Raw genomic sequence first — 18,846 nt, forward strand, 5'->3', positions numbered from 1 at the left:
GCGGTGTGTGCCGCCGGTCACCTGAGAAGACAGACTGTCTGCTCTGCCGGTTTCGGAGCCCCTTGCCTTCCCGGGGAGAGTTTGCTGTCTCCTAGCAACATCCCCGACCCCTTCCAGTCCCAAACTTTGTCCCACTCCGCCCACAGCTGTCACCCCGCCCCTACTCATCAAAGGCGCCGCCCGAGTACAGTGGAGGTAACGAGGGGTGGGCGGGGCGGATGGGAGGTAACAAGGGGTGGAGATGGGAGGTTACTGTCCTAAGATCTCCCTATAACCATGTGTGTCAACTACAAGCCCGTGGAGGAGGGAGGGGAGGCCACTTGAGCTTCGGCGCCCCTCCTCTGACTCAGCTTGCGGCGCCTGGGCGCGGTGCACCCCGTGCACCTGCTCAGGATCGGCTCTGCAAATGAGCATTTAACCCTCGTATAATGGGGGCAGCCCCACTTCAAGGGTTACATGATCATTTGGTGTAGGGAACCAGAAAAAGCTTGTTTACTTATCCGATCCTCTGATCCCTCAATACCGGCACTCTCCTCTACTCCCCTACACTCTGGCAGTGGACTGTCCCTCCTCCTGTCCAATCAAGGGCTATGGGTTCTGCATTGGTCTTGATAGTCTCAGAGAACCTGTGACCACTCTTTATAAAACGATCCCCCTAAGTAACCCAATCTACATGTTCCAATCCACAGTAGGGGCAACCCGCCTATAATCCCTTATATCCCCAACCTAATATTGTCCAACCAATGCAGTCCAGATAATTCTTCATTATCCGTCTACAGAGAAACCCGCATAGATCACATGACCACCACACCATTGAGGATGGAGGAGGATCAGAATCACATTACTGAGAGGTTATTAAGCCTCAACCTGGAGATCATCTACCATCTGATCGGAGAGGTAAGGAGGATTCTGGGAGGTCACATGACATCACGCTTATCTCTATTAATAAAACACAGACTTGACCGGAGAGGTGGGGAGGATTCTGAGAGGTCACATGACATCTCTCTTATCTAGTCTGGTCAACAGACCATGTTCTTATTGTAGACATGTAGATGATTGATATTGGTTAATCTTTCTCCTGATCTGTAGGATTATGTTGTAGTGAAGGAGTCTAGTGGAGAGCCAATCTCAGGGGGATGGAGCAGGACCCAAATCCCCACTATGGTGCCTCCCCCTCGTTCTCCTATACCTGAGAGGAACAAAGAGCAGAAGATCCTGGAACTGACCACCATGATGGTCCATCTGCTGACAGGAGAGGTGAGCGGTGCTGGGAATTCTGGGACATTATCCAGTAACAGACAAGGGATGTGTCTGGATGGTGACTGTATCATTGTGTGTGTCAGGTTCCTATAAGGTGTCAGGATGTCACTGTCTATTTCTCCATGGAGGAGTGGGAGTATTTAGAAGGACACAAGGATCTCTACAAGGACGTCATGATGGAGAATCAGCCGCCCCTCACATCACTGGGTAAGAGGAGACTTTATTGTAAAGGAGAGAGCAGTACGGAGGCTCCACCTAGATCCCCCATCATCTGATAAACACATAGAAACAATGTTTCTCTTACGTCCTCCGACAGTCGCCGCCCCTCCATATTCATCACAATGGGGTTATGACCTTTGCTCCGTAGGAGTAGCTAGGCAACAGAATATGTTAGTATAAAGACTTTTAACATATCCCACCCCCAGGGGGTGGTCCCCTCAGCTCATAACCCTCCACTTCCTGTATCCAACTCAGTTTCAATGTCTAGCTTGTCAGGAGTAGCTGGATGTTTCTATGCTGGGACATTTTGTCTCAGCCTTCTCTCTCTTTTGATTTTATTTGAGTTTTTTTCTCTCTTTCTTTATTTAGCTGTTATTTTTACCAGCGTTAGTTAGTTTCTTCTGATGAAGCGGGTGTTCACCAAAGTGTTGGCCCCGGTTCTGGCTTTGTTGAGAGCCCAGGGCATCTCGGTCCTGGGGTATCTGGACGATATTCTGGTTCAGTCTGCGACCAGCCAGGGTCTGGAGAAGGATCTGTCCGTTACGTTGCAGACTCTGCAGGAGTTTGGGTGGACGATCAATTTTCCAAAGTCAACGCTGTGCCCATCGGTTCGTCTCCCTTATCTGGGGATGATTCTGGACTCTGTCCAGGCGAAGGTCTTCCTACCGGACGACAAGCTCAGGACTCTTCAGGAGGCAGTCAGGTCCCTCGTGGACGATCAGTCCTCGTCCATTCGGACGTGCATGCGGTGTCTGGGATTGATGGTCTCGGCCTTCGAGGCGATTCCCGTCGCCCAGTTTCACACGCGGGGTCTCCAGGCGGAGATTCTGTCCAGGTGGGACGGGCGACCGCAATCTCTGGATCTTCGGATTTCGTTGAGTCATCGGACCAGAAGGGATCTTCTGTGGTGGCTCCAGTCCCCGTCGGTGTCGGGGGGCAAATCTTTCCGTCCCTTCTCGTGGACGGTGATCACCACGGACGCCAGCCTGTTGGGCTGGGGTGGTGTTCTGGGCGTTCTGTCTGCCCAGGGTACTTGGTCGGAGGAAGAGTCCTCCTTCCCGATCAACATTCTGGAACTACGAGCGATACGCCTCTGTCTTCGCCGTTGGACGGACAGACTACAGGGCTGTCCGGTTCGAGTGCAGACGGACAATGCCACGGCTGTGGCTTACATCAATCACCAAGGGGGCACCAGGAGTGCCAGGGCGGCTCGAGAAGTGGCCGACATTCTGTCTTGGGCCAAGACGCACGTCCCGGCGATATCGGCAGTTCACATTCCGGGGGTGGAGAATTGGCAGGCGGATTATCTGAGCCGTCAATCCCTAGCCCAGGGAGAATGGTCTCTTCACCCGGATGTCTTCCAGATGTTGTGCGCGAAGTGGGGTCTTCCGGAGGTGGACCTGTTTGCATCTCGTCTGAACAACAAGGTACCACGGTTCGTGGCACGGACGCGCGATCCTCGGGCAGACGCGTCGGACGCGTTAGTAGCCCCGTGGCATCAGTACCAACTGATGTATGCGTTTCCACCGATTCAATTGCTGTCCAGGTTCCTTCGCAGGTTACACTTGGAACCAACCACGGTGATTCTTGTGGTACCGGACTGGCCTCGCCGGTCCTGGTACGCAGACCTCGTAAATCTGGCGGTCGACGCCCGTGGCGTCTGCCTCTTCGAGAAGATCTCCTGTCGCAGGGGCCGATCTTCCATCCTGCTTTACAGTCGCTGGCTTTGACGGCCTGGCTGTTGAAACCGAGGTCCTGAAGTCCAGGGGTCTGTCCCCTGAAGTTATTCACACTTTGATCAATGCGAGGAAGTCTTCCTCGGGGAAGGTCTATTACCGTACTTGGAAGGCGTATTTTGCCTGGTGCGAGTCCAGGGGGTTTTCACCTCGCACTTACTCGGTGTCTAGGGTGTTGTCCTTCCTCCAAACGGGTGTTGATCAGCGTTTGGCGCTGGCTACGATTAAGGGTCAGGTGTCTGCGTTGGCCGTTCTCTTTCAACGTCCTGTGGCATCTAACTCTTTGGTTGGCACCTTTGTGCAGGGGGTACGACATCTGATCCCTCCTAGGAGGGACCCTTTACCCCCTTGGGACTTGAATCTAGTTCTGTCTGTGTTGCAGCGTGCTCCTTTTGAAAGGATCAGGGATATCTCGCTGTCTTTGTTGTCCAAGAAGGTCGCCTTTTTGGTGGCTATTACCTCGGCTCGTAGAGTGTCGGAGCTGGCAGCCTTGTCCTGCAAGTCTCCGTATCTGGTAGTACACTTGGACAAGGTGGTCTTGCGACCTAATCCTTCTTTCCTTCCGAAGAGGGTTTCGGACTTTCACCTCAATGAGGACATTGTCTTGCCCTCGCTTTGCGCGAATCCTAAACATCCGACAGAGGTGCAGCTGCACTCCTTGGATGTTGTCCGGGCGATCAGGGTTTACCTGAAATCGACTGAATCCTTTCGCAAATCGGATTCCTTGTTTGTTCTTCCGGAGGGTCCTCGGAAGGGCATGGCGGCGTCGGCTTCTACCATCGCCAAATGGATCAGACAGACGGTTGAACAGGCCTATGCTTTGAAGGGGAAAGTTCCCCCTGTGCCTGTGAAGGCGCACTCTACCAGATCTCTAAATACGTCTTGGGCCTGTCGTCATGGGGCCTCTGTGGCCAAGGTGTGTAAGGCGGCGACTTTGTCGACCATGCACACTTTCACAAAATTCTACAAGGTAGATGTTCAGGCATCGGCGGATGCCTCCTTTGGCCGCAAGGTTCTTAGTGCGGCAGTTCCCTAGAGCCCTTGTTGCGGGCTCCTTGGCTGTTTGGGATTTTTGTTTTTCCCTGGGTTCTTGCTCCTGTTGAGCAAGTGTTTTTTTCTCATGCCCAACTGGTTTCCTTCCTTTGGTAAGGTTCCTTTCTCTGATGGGAGACGGCGTTGCCTTAGGCGCGGCTGCGTTTTTCCCACCCCTCATGTTCGCACTGCTTTGGGACATCCCCATTGTGATGAATATGGAGGGGCGGCGACTGTGGGAGGACATAAGAGAAAACGGAATTTTTGTAAAATCTTACCTGTAAAATTCCTTTCTCTGAGTCCTCCGACAGTCGCCGCCCCCGCCTCTCTTTTGGGGTTGTTGGTTGTATACTCTACTGCTATTCCACTGAAACTGAGTTGGATACAGGAAGTGGAGGATTATGAGCTGAGGGGACCACCCCCTGGGGGTGGGATATGTTAAAAGTCTTTATACTAACATATTCTGTTGCCTAGCTACTCCTACGGAGCAAAGGTCATAACCCCATTGTGCTGAATATGGAGGGGCGGCGACTGTCGGAGGACTCAGAGAAAGGAATTTTACAGGTAAGATTTTACAAAAATTCCATTATTCAGTCAGTGTGTGTGTTTCCTACAGATGGATCCAGTAATGGGAACCCACCAGAGAGATGTCCCTGTCCTCTGTATTCCTGGGATTCCACACAGGAAGGTCACACCATCCCTCACCATCATCAGGTAGATGAGGAACAATCACTGATAGTATCATTAGGATCTGTACATTATCTGCATTGTTACAATTGATGTCATTTTTATTATATATTCAGAGTGGAATCCTGAGAGATTCTAAAGTTGAGGTTAAAGAAGAAGAAGAAGAGAGGTATGTGAGGGATGATCAGCAGTCTATTGGGGAGGATGGAATAACGGGGACATGTAAGGAGGAGGACACTCCTACAGAGATCAGCACAGGTGGGTCATTAACACTAAATACATATATGACATCAATACGTTTAAGCCACCACTGATTACTGAATACCAATATTATGAGTCCTGACTCCTGCACTATATATTCTATGTTGTACATTACATACTCCTGATCCCTGCATTATATACTCCATGTTGTACATTACGTACTCCTGACCTGTACACTATATACTCTATATTGTACATTAAATACTTCTGACTCCTGTACTATATACTCTATGTTGTACATTACATACTCCTGACCCCTGCACTATATACTCTATGTTGTACATTACATACTCCTGACTTCTGCTCTCTCTCCCCTCTACCCACTGCTATATATACACATAATATGGATTCTCCTTTGTTACGCCCATTTCCTACCAGCTGGACATTTTATATCTGATGATTTGATTGGAGGAGAGACTTTTACAGTAACCCAATGATGGTGGTCTTCAGGATCAGTCCAGTCTTCATCTTGGTTGTTCTCCCCCCATCCTCACTCTCTGACCTCTGGTGGGGCTCAGCCCCGCTGTTATTCATGACTAAATCATGGACTAAATAAGGAAGTGTGGGACTTCTTGTGTTGGGAAGATGGCAATGAGTGATAGAGGGGGAGGGGACACTCGTCCTATAATCCCCTCATCACTGTCACTCCTATAAAAGACAGTTCTCGTTGTTTCCTCACTCTCTGACTAAGATCCATGAATAAAGAAATGAACTGGTAGGAGATCAGAGGATCCATTTACTAGTTACCTTGAGGGGGGAATTGTAAGATCCTCAGAGACAAAGCTGCCTGATGTGGGCGGAGTCCTGGTTTAGGGGAACCAATCTGCTGATGTCTAGTAATAATCTTTGTATTTCTATTTTAGTAGATGGACGGGAGATGAGGAAAACCTCAGAGGATTGTCTCACTTTGTCTCCAGACTGTAAAGTAGAAGATGAGGACATCACACAGTATAGTCCAGGAGAAAACCCGGCTACCTCAAATGTCCATCCGGCACCACACAGTGTAGATGGACCATCGTATTCCTCTTATCCTGAGGAACCTCAGACTGTGAGGGACAGTGCCGGACCATCATATTCCTCTTATCCTGAGGAACCTCAGACTGTGAGGGACAGTGCCGGACCATCGTATTCCTCTTATCCTGAGGAACCTCAGACTGTGGGGGACGGTGCCATCCTTACAACAGATAAGAGGTTCTCCTGTACTGAGTGTGGGAAGTGTTTCCGTTTTAAATACAAGCTTAAGGTGCATAAAAGGTCTCACACGGGGGAGAAGCCGTATTCCTGTCCTGAGTGCGGGAAATGTTTTTCATGGAAGTCCACTCTTTCCGCGCATCAGAGATTGCACACTGGTGAGAAGCTGTATTCCTGTCCTGAGTGCGGGAAATGTTTTTCAGATAAGTCCCATCTTTCCATGCATCAGAGATCGCACACTGGTGAGAAGCCGTATTCTTGTCCTGAGTGCGGGAAATGTTTTTCAGATAAGTCCCATCTTTCCACGCATCAGAGATTGCACACGGGTGAAAAACCGTATTCCTGTCCTGAGTGCGGGAAATGTTTTGTACAGAAGTCCAATCTTTCCACACATCAGAGATTGCACACTGGTGAGAAGCCGTATTCCTGTCCTGAGTGCGGGAAATGTTTTTCAGATAAGTCCCATCTTTCCATGCATCAGAGATTGCACACTGGTGAGAAGCCGTATTCCTGTCCTGAGTGCGGGAAATGTTTTTCAGATAAGTCCCATCTTTCCATGCATCAGAGATCACACACTGGTGAGAAGCCGTATTCCTGTCCTGAGTGCGGGAAATGTTTTTTACAGAAGATCGCTCTTTCCGCACATCAGAGATCGCACACGGGTGAGAAGCCGTATTCCTGTCCTGAGTGCGGCAAATGTTTTTCAAAGAAGTCCCATCTTTCCACACATCAGAGATCGCACACAAGGGAAAAGCCATATTCCTGTTCTGAGTGCGGGAAATGTTTTTCAGATAATTCCAGTCTTTCCAAACATCAGACATCGCACACAGGTGAGAAGCCATATTCCTGTTCTGAGTGCGGGAAATGTTTTTCACGGAAGTCCGGTCTTTCCAGACATCAGAGATCTCACACGGGGGAGAAGCCGTATTCCTGTCCTGAGTGAGGGAATTGTTCCTCACTGAAGTCCTGTCTTCCTGTACATCAGGGATCCCACACAACCCTGGAGGTGTGTTAGTGCCTTGAGTGCGGGAAATGTCTTCTATATGAATGTTGGTGGACATGTGGGGAAGAAGCACACCCTGATATACACCTCAGATATACTCCATGGCTGATCTTCATCATGTAAGAAACACTTCATAAGGAGATCAGAGATCACCAAAGACATGGATGAAATGTTGTCCCGTGTTGTCCATTGATAGCAGGAGAAAAATAAAAATGGAGTCCTTACCTTTCATTGGCTGGGTACATTTTGTGCGGGAAGATTTCACAAACACTTACAGATCTGGTTGTTATAAATGTGTTCATGAAATGTGACCCGCATTCCCCCAGTCATGGTGAATTGGGATTTCCTATAATGGTCAGTTCCATCTAGTGGCCATAATGTGCTTTCCTGACAGATGTCCATGGCAGCATATGTTTGGGTAGCCCCGCCCTCATTCCTCCCCCATAAGACCCCACCCCCATAAATGTTCAGGATAAGCCAATGGCTGCATTCCTTTCTTCTCCTCCTCACTTATAGGACCATTTTTGTATGAAGTTTTCCTACCTATTGGAAGTATTGGTGGGCGGGTCTGGTGCTGGGCAGCTGTGCAGGATGTCAGGAGCTTCCTTTGGTATCCAGAAGTCTTCCAGGATGTCCCGAGTGATTATTGAGTCCCCAGCTATCAGCGGGGTGGTGTTATGGCACACATATGTAGAGGATCCATGCCTGGAGAGTGGGCCCTGCCATTGGCGGCCATTTGCATTGGCTGGGAGCCCAGCTGTTAGCGGGTGGCCATTAAGTGTGAGACATGTGAAATTCGTTTTGGTGCAAATAGAAATTCCGACAAATTTTTGGCTATTCCTAGATTTGGATGTATCCAAATCCCCAAATTAATTTGTAATGAATTTTGTTGAAATCTGTTAAAATTTGTTTCGTTTAGTCATTTTCTAACGAATTCCAACTTTTCAGAACGATTCGAATTTGGATCAGTCAAAAAAAAACGATCGACCGATGCAAATTCTGTGTGAAGAAATAGCTGGTTGTTAAGCAGCAAGTCGGGAAGCCGGCTGCCCGCATCTTTACCAACCATGACTCCTCAGCTGTCAGCCGGCTTCCCCACTGACAGCTGAATGTGAAGAGAAGAATGCCAGCATTGCCCAGCAATAGAAAAAAATGGTGCGCCCCCCCCCCCCGTCCCCCCAGACGCTTCGGGGGCCAAAATGAAAAAAAAACAGCGTGGGTTCTCCCCTAAAATCCATACCAGGCCCTTTATCCTGGCATGCAGCCTGGCAGGTCAGGAAAGTGGGAGGGACGAGTGGTGGGCCCCCCTCCTTAGCAATACCAGGCCACATGTCCTCTCCTCAACATGGGGGGGTGCTTTGGGGACACTCTGCCCCCAACCCCACCCCAAAGCACCTTGTCCCCATGTTGATGGGGACAAGGGCGTCTTCCCCACAACTGTGGCCTGTGCTTGCAGGGGACTGCAGGCAGGGGACTTGCTTTGGGGACAAGGTGCTTTGGGGGTGGCGGGGGAGAGCTTCCCCAAAGCATCCCCCACCCATGTTGATGGCATGTGGTCTGGTATGGGCTAGGAGGCACTCGCTCGTCCCCCCTTTCCTGACCTGCCGAACTGCATGCTCAGGTAAAGGTTTGGTATGCATTTTGAGGGACCCCACGCCATTTATTTATTTTTTACATTTTGGTGTAGGCCTGGTATAGACTGGGGGGGAGGGGACCCCACATAGTTTTTTATAAACATTTTTCTATTGCCGGGCAATGCCGGCATTCTTTTCTTTCCATTCATCTGTCAGTGTGGAAGCCCGATGACAGCTAATTTAGTCATGGTTGGTAAGGATGCGGGCGGACGGCTTCCCAGCCTCCCAGCTATTTCTTTACACAGTATTCAAATCGGTCGATTGTTTTTTGACGGATCGGAATTCCGATTGTTCTGAAAAGTTGAAATTCGTTAGAAAATTAATAAACGAAACAAATTTTACCGAAAACTAAAAGAAATGTAATGAAAACTAAACAAAAGTAAACTAATTCCGAAACCAAACCAAACAAATTCCATAATGAAACGAAATTAGTGACAAAACGAATCTATCCGAAATGAAAGAAATGTTTCCATTCTGCACATGTCTCCTAAGCGTGCCCAACCCAGATATAGCAGTTGTGTTCCTGCCTCTGGGATTCGGGTCGCCCTGCGGATGCATTGATTGCCCTGTGGAAGAGGTGCGGGACATGTGAGTATGTTTGGCTTGAGGTCAGCAGAAGGGAGCAGACGCCATGCGGGCTGCTAAGGATTAACCAAAAGGAAAACCTATGGAGAGGACTCTGCTCTCTGGGTGATCGATGAGCATTGCAGCATCTTATCAAAGTTTGGTGCAGTCGCCTACCTTTGTCTTCTTTTCTGTCCTGAGGAGAGAACTGTTTGTTGAAGCAAGGTTTGCTTTCTTCGTAGCGGTACCCCCACAGGAGCCGCTTGGATATTGGTTTGCCAGAGCCTCCCACTGATTACTCCACAGCCAGATACAGGGTATTTTCTCACAGGCAGGTGCACACACTCTTCCGCTCGTTGTCTCCAATGGCCAGTCTAGGGGATGTGTTTTTATGTTTTATTTGGAGAACTTGGATAGGAGAAGAAAAACCAGAGCTATCCTGAGAGTCCCAACATCCTATCTGTTCAGAGAAATGGGAACCTACAGATGTTCACAAGGAACCACTGTCATATGTGTGGACTTTAAGGGCACAGCATGAGACAGATAACAACTACATGGATTTATCCTAAAATAACATTTATTGATTTATCTAAAACCAGATCTCAATAAAATGAGGAAACTGGCGCCAAACTGAGCTCAGCTCGTACACAGGAGATCAATGTCTCCTACTAATTTCACTCATGTACATCATACATATATAAGGATAAGTTGGTATATATCATAAGGTTCGTGTAGGTATAGATATTTCCTCTCTTCACTTAGATGTAACATTTAGTGACGGCCATGTACTTTATTACTGAATATATCTTATTACTATTATAACAATCTCCTTACTATATGGATTTTTTTGTGTCAGCTTTTTTTGTATGCATGTCTGCATCATATTTGTTACTGATGTCAACATTTGTATCAATTACTGTATGTATAATAAATGACTACGTTCTATTTTTGTATATCTTAGTTGGTGACCGGCCTCATTTCAAGTCCCACGACCTCTGTTTTCTGTTTGCATTAACCATTAGGGATGGAGGCACGTCACTGTTTTTGCTTCGGATCATATTCCTCTATCTTCTTCTGTTCACTGGTCAATGCGTTTCACACAAGGCTTCTTCAGGACTATGAAGATGTACAGACAGTTTTCTCTTAAAAAAAAACAGACTCGATATTAGTGTTTTATAAACATAGAACATAATCTGTATTTATGTACATCATAATAAATACAAACATGGCTTACTAGCACACTGCCTTCCTTCAAACCCCCAAAATATTCACCCGACCTGGGGCGGACACAGGGGGGAAAAATTGGGCCAAAATGTGTTGTGTATATAGGTATCTGTCCTGATGATCCAAGGTACAAAATAAAGTATCTCACAAAAGTTAGTACACCCCTCACATTTTTGCAAATATTTTATTCTATCTTTTCATGTGACAACACTGAAGAAATTACACTTTGCTACAATGTAAAGTAGTGAGTGTACAGCTTGTATAACAGTGTAAATTTGCTGTCCCCCTCAAAATCTCTCAACACACAGCCATTAATATCTAAACTGCTGGCAACAAAAGGGAGTACACCCCTAAGTGACAATGTCCAAATTGGGCCCAATTAGCCATTTTCCCTCCCCAGTGTCATGTGACTCGTTAGTGTTACAAGGTCTCAGGTGTGGTAAATTTGGTGTTATCACTCTCACTCTCTCATACTGGAAGTTCAACATGGCACCTCATGGCAAAGAACTCTCTCAGGATCTGAAAAAATACAATTGTTGCTCTACATAAGGATGGCCTAGGCTATAAGAAGATTGCCAAGACCCTGAAACTGAGATGCAGCCCAGTGGCCAAGATCAAACAGCGGTTTAGCAGGACAGGTTCCACTAAGAACAGGCCTCGCCACCATGATCAGCCAAAGAAGTTTATTGCATATGCTCAGCATCATATCCAGAGGTTGTCTTTGGGAAATAGACATATGAGTGCTGTTAGCATTGCTGCAGAGGTTGAAGGGGTTGGGGGTCAGCCTGTCAGTGCTCAGTCCATACGCTGCACACTGCATCAAATTGGTCTGTATGGCTGTTGTCCCAGAAGGAAGCCTCTTCTAAAGATGATACACAAGAAAGTCTACAAACAGTTTACTGAAGACAAGCAGACTAAGGACATGAATTACTGGAACCATGTGCTGTGGTCTGATGAACTTATTTGGTCCAGATGGTGTCAGGCGTGTGTGGCGGCAACCAGGTGAAGAGTACAAAGACAAGTGTGTCTTTCCTACAGTAAAGCATGGTAGTGGGAGTGTCATGGTCTGGGGCTGCATGAGTGCTGCCAGCACTGGGAAGCTACAGTTCATTGAGGGAACCATGAATGCCAACATGTACTGTGACATACTGAAGCAGAGCATGATCCCCTCCCTTCAGAGACTGGGCCACAGGACAGTATTCCAACATTATAACGACCCCAAGCACACCTCCAAGACAACCACTGCCTTGCTAGAGAAGCTGAGGGTAAAGGTGATGGACTGGCCAAGCATGTCTCCAGACTTAAACCCTATTGAGCATCTGTGGGGCATCCTCAAACGGAAGGTGGAGGAGCGCAAGGTCTCTAACATCCACCAGTTCTGTGATGTCATCATGGAGGAGAGGAAGAGGACTCCAGTGGTAACCTGTGAAGCTCTGGTGAACTCCATGCCCAAGAGGGTTAAGGCAGTGCTGGAAAATAATGGTGGCCACACAAAATATTTACACTTTGGGCCCAATTCGTACACTTTAATTTAGGGGCGTACTCACTTTTGTTGCCAGCGGTTTAGACATTAATGGTTGTGTGTTGAGTTATTTTGAGGGGACAGCAAATTTACACTGTGATACAAGCTGTACACTCACTACTTTACATTGTAGCAAAGTGTCATTTCTTCAGTGTTGTCACATGAAAAGATAGGATAAAATATTTACAAAAATGTTTAGGGTGTACTTACTTTTGTGAGATACTGTATATGTGTAGTAGTGTGATCTTAGACTTACAAATTCTTATACAAGAAGAAGGCGGGATAGAAACTACACTTTATAGAAAACCGACAGCTGGCAACACGGTTTTACATGCCAATAGGTTTCATCCAAACCCCCGGTACATAGTATACCCTACTCTCAGTATCTTAGATTGCATCAAATCTGTTCAAGCGACGAAGATTTTAAACGGGAGGTGGACTCCCTTAGAAAGAGATTACTTATTAGAGACTATTCACGGACTACACTGCGAAAAAGCTTATAATAGGGCTTATAAGCACAAAAGAGGGGAAGTTATGTTCCGAGGCCTGAAACAACCAAAAACAGAAATTGTCCGTTTAATAATATCTTATACTAGACAACATACACAAATTAGAAAATACTTCAACATCATTGGTACAGACATCCATGCTCTCATCTGCCAGGTTTCCACCCACCGTCCAATATACTCCATGGCTATTGGATCAATGTGAAACATCGAGACAGCATGAGCTGTGTCCTTGTTAGGCAGAGAAACCAAAAACTATATCCACTCATTCTAGCACCTACCTAGGAGGGCTCTACATCTGTATGGCAGGGTCTGTTTGATTATTCACCTGCTGGGATGGTGCTCTGATGTGAGAAGCTGCAGTGTCAGTATTCCTTTAGCAGTAATGAACCCCTTACAGGTTTTCTCACCCAGCAATCAAACAACTGTTACACTGTCTTTTTTGACAGCTTAGGAGACTTTAGCAGCCGTAGTTTGAATTGCAATTTTTTTTTCTAAATTACTAAATAGCATTTATATAGGTAATATATTTATTTTTCCCGAACAATATTGAGTTCTCCTTTGCACCGTGTCTGTTTATCATGGATTTATTTCTTACAGACAGGTCCTTGTGCCGCTGCAGCCTAATCCCTCTATGCCTAATCCCTCTATGCTGTGGCTGCTCTATGCAGGTCATAGCTGGAGGGGGGCAGCGTCTTCCTTACTGATACTGTTCCTGGATTGTCAGCCCTTCTACAGGCCTCATAAAGCTGGTGTATGGGAAGCTGACTAATGGACACTTTCTATTAAACCTCTCCAGATCTCCATGTATTAGGCACACCGTAGACTGGGCCTTGGTGCTTGACAGGCAAAACCCTGTATAAATTTCCTGCTTTGTTCAGGCATCCAGGGAGGAAGATGACCTCTACCAACAGGTTGCCACAGGTAGTCAAGACACTCTAAAGGAGTCTGTTACATCTCTCCCTGTGCAAGGAGTCTCAACTCTGACAATGTCAAGCTTTTCCCTTGCAGGATCAGTCAACTGACCAATTTAACCAATTCCTAATAGGAAGATGAGGATGGTCTATAAGTAGGTTTTTGTACCTCCCTTCCTGCAGAGGAAACTGCAAACTAAGTATTTTTAGCACTTCCAAAGCAGTGCATTGCCTTTTTTCCCTATGATGTTTAAGCTAGAAGCTCGTGCTAGAAGAGTGGTGCAAATTGAACAGAAGGACAGAGCAGCAGAATGTCTTAGTGGTCATCACCTTGCAGCACTGGGTTGCTCAGTTCAAACCCCAACCAGAACACTTCTACCTGTACTGCAGGATGTCAGATTAGGCACTTGTGAAGAGGAAGAGGTCTTCCAGTATAATGAGTCACCTATTTGGTTGACGTGGCCTTCATGAGCTTAGCCATATGCATGGAGTTGCCATTGGGGGATGCTGTGTCCTTCAGGGGTATACTCAATAATAATGATTAGGTGAGTCCTTGGGGGGTTTAGGGTCTTCTGGTGGTAACTTTGTGTTGGACTTGTCCCTAAGGGGTATATCTGTCTGCAGTTGTAGCCTGTGAACCTGCCTTAACCTTTGCCTCTCTTCCAATGCAATGGAAGTTGAGATGAAGAACATTGATTCTGTCCAAAAGAATAATTCTACAAGTTGGACAATCTTGTCTGCATTACAAAATTTGAAACGGTATCCTTTAAGGGCTAGCCTCCTTTGATAGCAATGATCTGCATTTATTCCGGCCTCCTGCTTTAGAGTAAATGTCTGCCGAATGAAAGAAAACTGCAGTTCTAGAGTCAGTGTCTAACTCCAAAGAGGTTTGCTCCTGCAGTTCTGACTTGAAGTCCAGAAAGAATTGAAGAGAGAAGGAGAGTCCTCAACCAAATAGTCAGCAAAGAGCTCCACTTCTGGGGGAGAGGTTGCTTGCTGGTCTTTTTCAGATTGTGCCACCCATACATATCTTATTGGGTCCTGGTTACTCCTCTTCTGATAGGAGGATACAGCTTTGGTCTCAGACATTTGGACCTTCAGGACAAGCACTTAAGGCCACGCTTAAACATTCAGTCACCTTTAAGCCTCTGACTGTGCCAGGAGGAATCCTTTGCTTCTGCAACGATGCTTGATACATTTTCAACCGATTCGAATTGCTCTGAAAGCTTGAAATGAAACGAATTCTAGAAAGCAAAATAAATAACTAAACAGATTTATCTGAAACAAAACAAATGTTTCCATTCTGCACATTTCGATGATGTTCAGCTTAAATATTAATTAATATGGTAATTGATGTTGTATGTTTAAATAGAGAGAAAGCAGTATGGCGGGTTTGCTATGACTAAATGCTTGTAGTGTGAAACGCGTTGACAGTCTCATCTCTCCTGCCATGTTGTCACTTCTGGATATATTCTAATAAAGGAGTATTTTCTTGGAGCATGGTTGTCCATTCAAGTTTCTTTTGATACCAGCTGGACTTGCACTGATTGTGTGAGCAGAATAATGTGCACCAACCTAGAATGGGATATATTTGCGGGTTATCTTCACTAGTTTATGACGCAGAGACAGGAGGGAATGGAGAGGATATGGATGCCGTACTGGAGGAAGGTGCAGATGATTTCTCTCCCCCACATTGTCATTATAATGAAGAAGGACCTTCACACAACATGCTTGCTAACGTTGAAAAGCTCATTTCCTCTGTCTGCAAAATCCTTGACATTATACCAATGAGAAGAAGATTGGGATTCTGGCACTCCAAATGGTTTATGTCCCTACAAATAAGCGGATGCTTAGGGGGGCGTGGACATTATTCTCCTGTATTAAACCACTTCCCGCCCAAACTACCTCATATGACGTCATGGACTTCGAGTGAAGATATCTGGATGATGGGTGGAGCTACAGGCATCATTCAGATATCTTCTTATTCTGCCGGTGATTCCCTTCACCATAGAAACAATCATATGGGCTGTTCAGCCGCTTGCTTGTTTTTACAGGCGCCGCCCTCATGAAAGTAAAAAATATTGTTTTTCTTTTTAAAATTGTCAGTCATTTTTTGATTATAGCGCAAAAAATAAAAAATAAAACGCAGAGGTGATCAAATAACCCCCAAAAGAAATCTCTATTCGTGGGAAAAAAAGGACATCGATTTTATTTGGGTACAGCATCGCACGACCGAAAATTTTTCAATTAAAGTAATGCAAAAAATGGCCTGGTCATGAAGGGGGGGGTAAATCTTCTGGGGCTGAAATTGTTAACTGTCAATCGCGCGGTTGTGCGATGCTGTACCCAAATAAAGTCAATGTCCTTTTTTCCCCCACAAATAGAGATTTCTTTTGGGGGTATTTGATCACCTCTCCGGTTTTTCATTTTTGCGCTATAAACAAAAAATTTCTAACAAAACAATATTTTTTACTTTCTGCTATAAAACATCCAATAAAAATGTAAAAAAAAATTATTTATTAATCAATTTATGCCAATATGTGTTCTGCTACATGTTTTTGTTTAAAATAAATCTCAATAAACTTATTTTAATTGGTTTGCGCAAAAAATTTCTTGTCTATAAACTGTGGGATATATTTATGGAATTTTTATTTTTTTACTAGTAATAGCGGCGATCGGTGACTTACAGCGGGACTTTATTGCGGCGGACAAATCAGACACTAACTGACACTTTGTGAAAACCAGTGACACCAATACAGTGATCAGTGCTAAAAATATGCACTGTCACTGTACTAATGACACTGGCTGGGAAGGGGCAATCAAAGGGTTAAATGTGTGCCTAGCCAGTGTTTTTGTATTGAGGGAGGTGCTTTTCCTAGGGGAAGGCATGGATCAGTGCCTCTGCTTTGCAGGAACACAGGATCCATGCTTTCCCTACTGACATAACGGCAATCTGCCTTGTTTACATAGATGGATTGCAATTCTGCCTGTGTACCGAACGATCAACGGGTGCTGGCGGACATCGCGTCTGCGGGACCTGCTGTGTAGAATCACAGTGGTAGTGAGCCGCTGGCAGCGCGCACGTGTGCACACTACCTGGAAGTGCAGGATCACGTTTATATATGTGGTTCTGAGCAGCACGGCTGCCCTGTAGCAATAAAACTGCTATAGGGAGGTCGGAAGTGGTAAAGACTTTTTTCACACCCCCAAGTTTTGAGTCCACCCAAATATACATTCCAGACTCTGAATCTAGTAGGTGTTTAAAGCAAAGAAACGAAAAAAAAAAAATTTCAGCCAGGAAATAAATACAGAACTGTTAATCCGAACATGGCCAGGAAAGGGGGGGGGGGTGAGCGTGTGATGGTAATAGGCAGTAATATATTTCTCTCCCCCTTGGTAGGAGTGGAGATGTCCCATCTATAAGGATATACAGTACATACACACACAGCACAAGCCCGTGTTCACACTACGAGACGTTTCTCGGGGCTGCAGTTCCTCTGAGCTCCACAAGGTGGTGATCTCACTTCTACCCAGACAGGAAGTCTCTATGGAAGACAGGAAGTGATGTCAGGTACAGACAGGAAGTGATTTCAAGTACAGGCACAAGTTCCATGTGGCACAAAGGAGAGAGGAGACATCGCTGGAAGTGGCAGTAGAGGAGGTAATAAGATCTTAATTTCTATTTACACCCAGTAACCCCCCCTGTCATGTCCGTCCTCCTCCTCCATAGTCAATGTGACCTCTTTTATCTCCAGCAGATGATGATACACACATATATAGTGTGGAAAGCTAGATCAACCTCTTCAGGGTTGGAAAATTCTCTTCATTCTGGAGATTTGTCACCTTTCCCACCAATCATCTTCTCACCTTAGCAGTCTCTTGTAACGAGGGATGAGATTCGGATTCGGGTTCTCCTAAAATTTACCCTTTCACACCCTTCCTCTGAAGATACAAATTTCCCCATGCCTCACTACATTAACCATGTGCCTGCCCCTCCCGTAGGCCCAGGATCGGCATGGTGAATGGAGTGGAGGGTGATCAGTTCTCAGATCTCCTCTCTGGTGAATGAATGCTGAAGAGACGAGCATTTCATCACTTCCAGGTTTAGTGCCATTGTTCCCCGGTCACTGTGGTCAGGGATGAAGCTGGTTGATCCCGATCTGTACTTCATCAGCTTCACTGGGGTCCATAGGTGACGTTGGAGGTCTAATAAACCCCTAATGTCTCCTTAAAGAGGACCTGTCATTTATATTATGCTGTCACAAAGGGGGGTATTGGCCGCACACTAGAGTGAGAGCAATGATTCTGGGGCCGTTATTACCGGGTTTCTCTAAACGAATGACCTGTAGGAGCTTTTATAGCGTTGTCTTTGCACCATGTTGGGTAGTGAATTTAGTTACCATTTCATGGGGACACACAGTTTTAAGGGTTGACATAATTGTGTGTGTGTGTGGGGGGGGGCTTTGTTTTTACAAGTTTAAAATACAGATTTTATCGTGTGTGAAAATGTTATTTTGTTTAAAGCCCATCTCTGGGGAAACAAAAACTGACCAAAACCCAAATGAGCATTTAACCCTCGTATAATGGGGGCAGCCCCACTTCAAGGGTTACATGGTAATTTTGGTGTAGGGAACCAGTAAAAGCACTTTTACTTCTCTGATCCTCTGATCCCTCAATACCGGCACTCTCCTCTACTCCCCTACACTCTGGCAGTGGACTGTTCTTCCTCCTGTCCAATCAATGGCTTTGGGCTCTGCATTGGTCTTGATGGTCTCAGAGAACCTGTGACCACTCTTTATAAAAAGATCCCCCTAAGTAACCCAATCTACATGTTCCAATTCCCACCAGGGGCAACCCGCCTATAACCCCTTATATCCCCATCCTAATATTGTCCAACCAATGCAATCCAGATAATTCTTCATTATCCGTCTACAGAGAAACCCGCATAGATAACATGACCACACCAATGAGGATGGAGGAGGATCAGAGTCACATGACTGAGAGGTTATTAAGCCTCACCCTGGAGATCATCTACCTGCTGATCGGAGAGGTGAGGAGAATTCTGGGAGGTCACATGACATTACTTTTATCTC

General features: G+C 46.1%; 2 protein-coding genes across 2 annotated transcripts in view; both read left to right on the top strand.

Moving 5' to 3' along the window:
- The window catches only part of LOC309550250 (uncharacterized protein), a gene marked incomplete at both ends in the record, with an annotated part of 974,848 nt that overhangs the window by 243,371 nt on the left and 712,631 nt on the right, over positions 1–18,846 (top strand). The window contains 2 exons of the mRNA XM_082250660.1: positions 6,394–6,423; positions 6,760–7,310. Coding sequence (XP_082106786.1) covers positions 6,394–6,423; positions 6,760–7,310 — 581 coding nt within the window. The remainder of the gene's footprint in view (positions 1–6,393; positions 6,424–6,759; positions 7,311–18,846) is intronic.
- The window catches only part of LOC309550781 (gastrula zinc finger protein XlCGF66.1-like), a 353,589-nt gene that overhangs the window by 143,387 nt on the left and 191,356 nt on the right, over positions 1–18,846 (top strand). The gene's annotated exons all lie outside the window — the stretch shown is intronic.

This window comes from Pelophylax lessonae (assembly GCF_965119305.1).
Source record: "Pelophylax lessonae genome assembly, chromosome: 3".
NCBI lineage: Eukaryota > Metazoa > Chordata > Amphibia > Anura > Ranidae > Pelophylax > Pelophylax lessonae.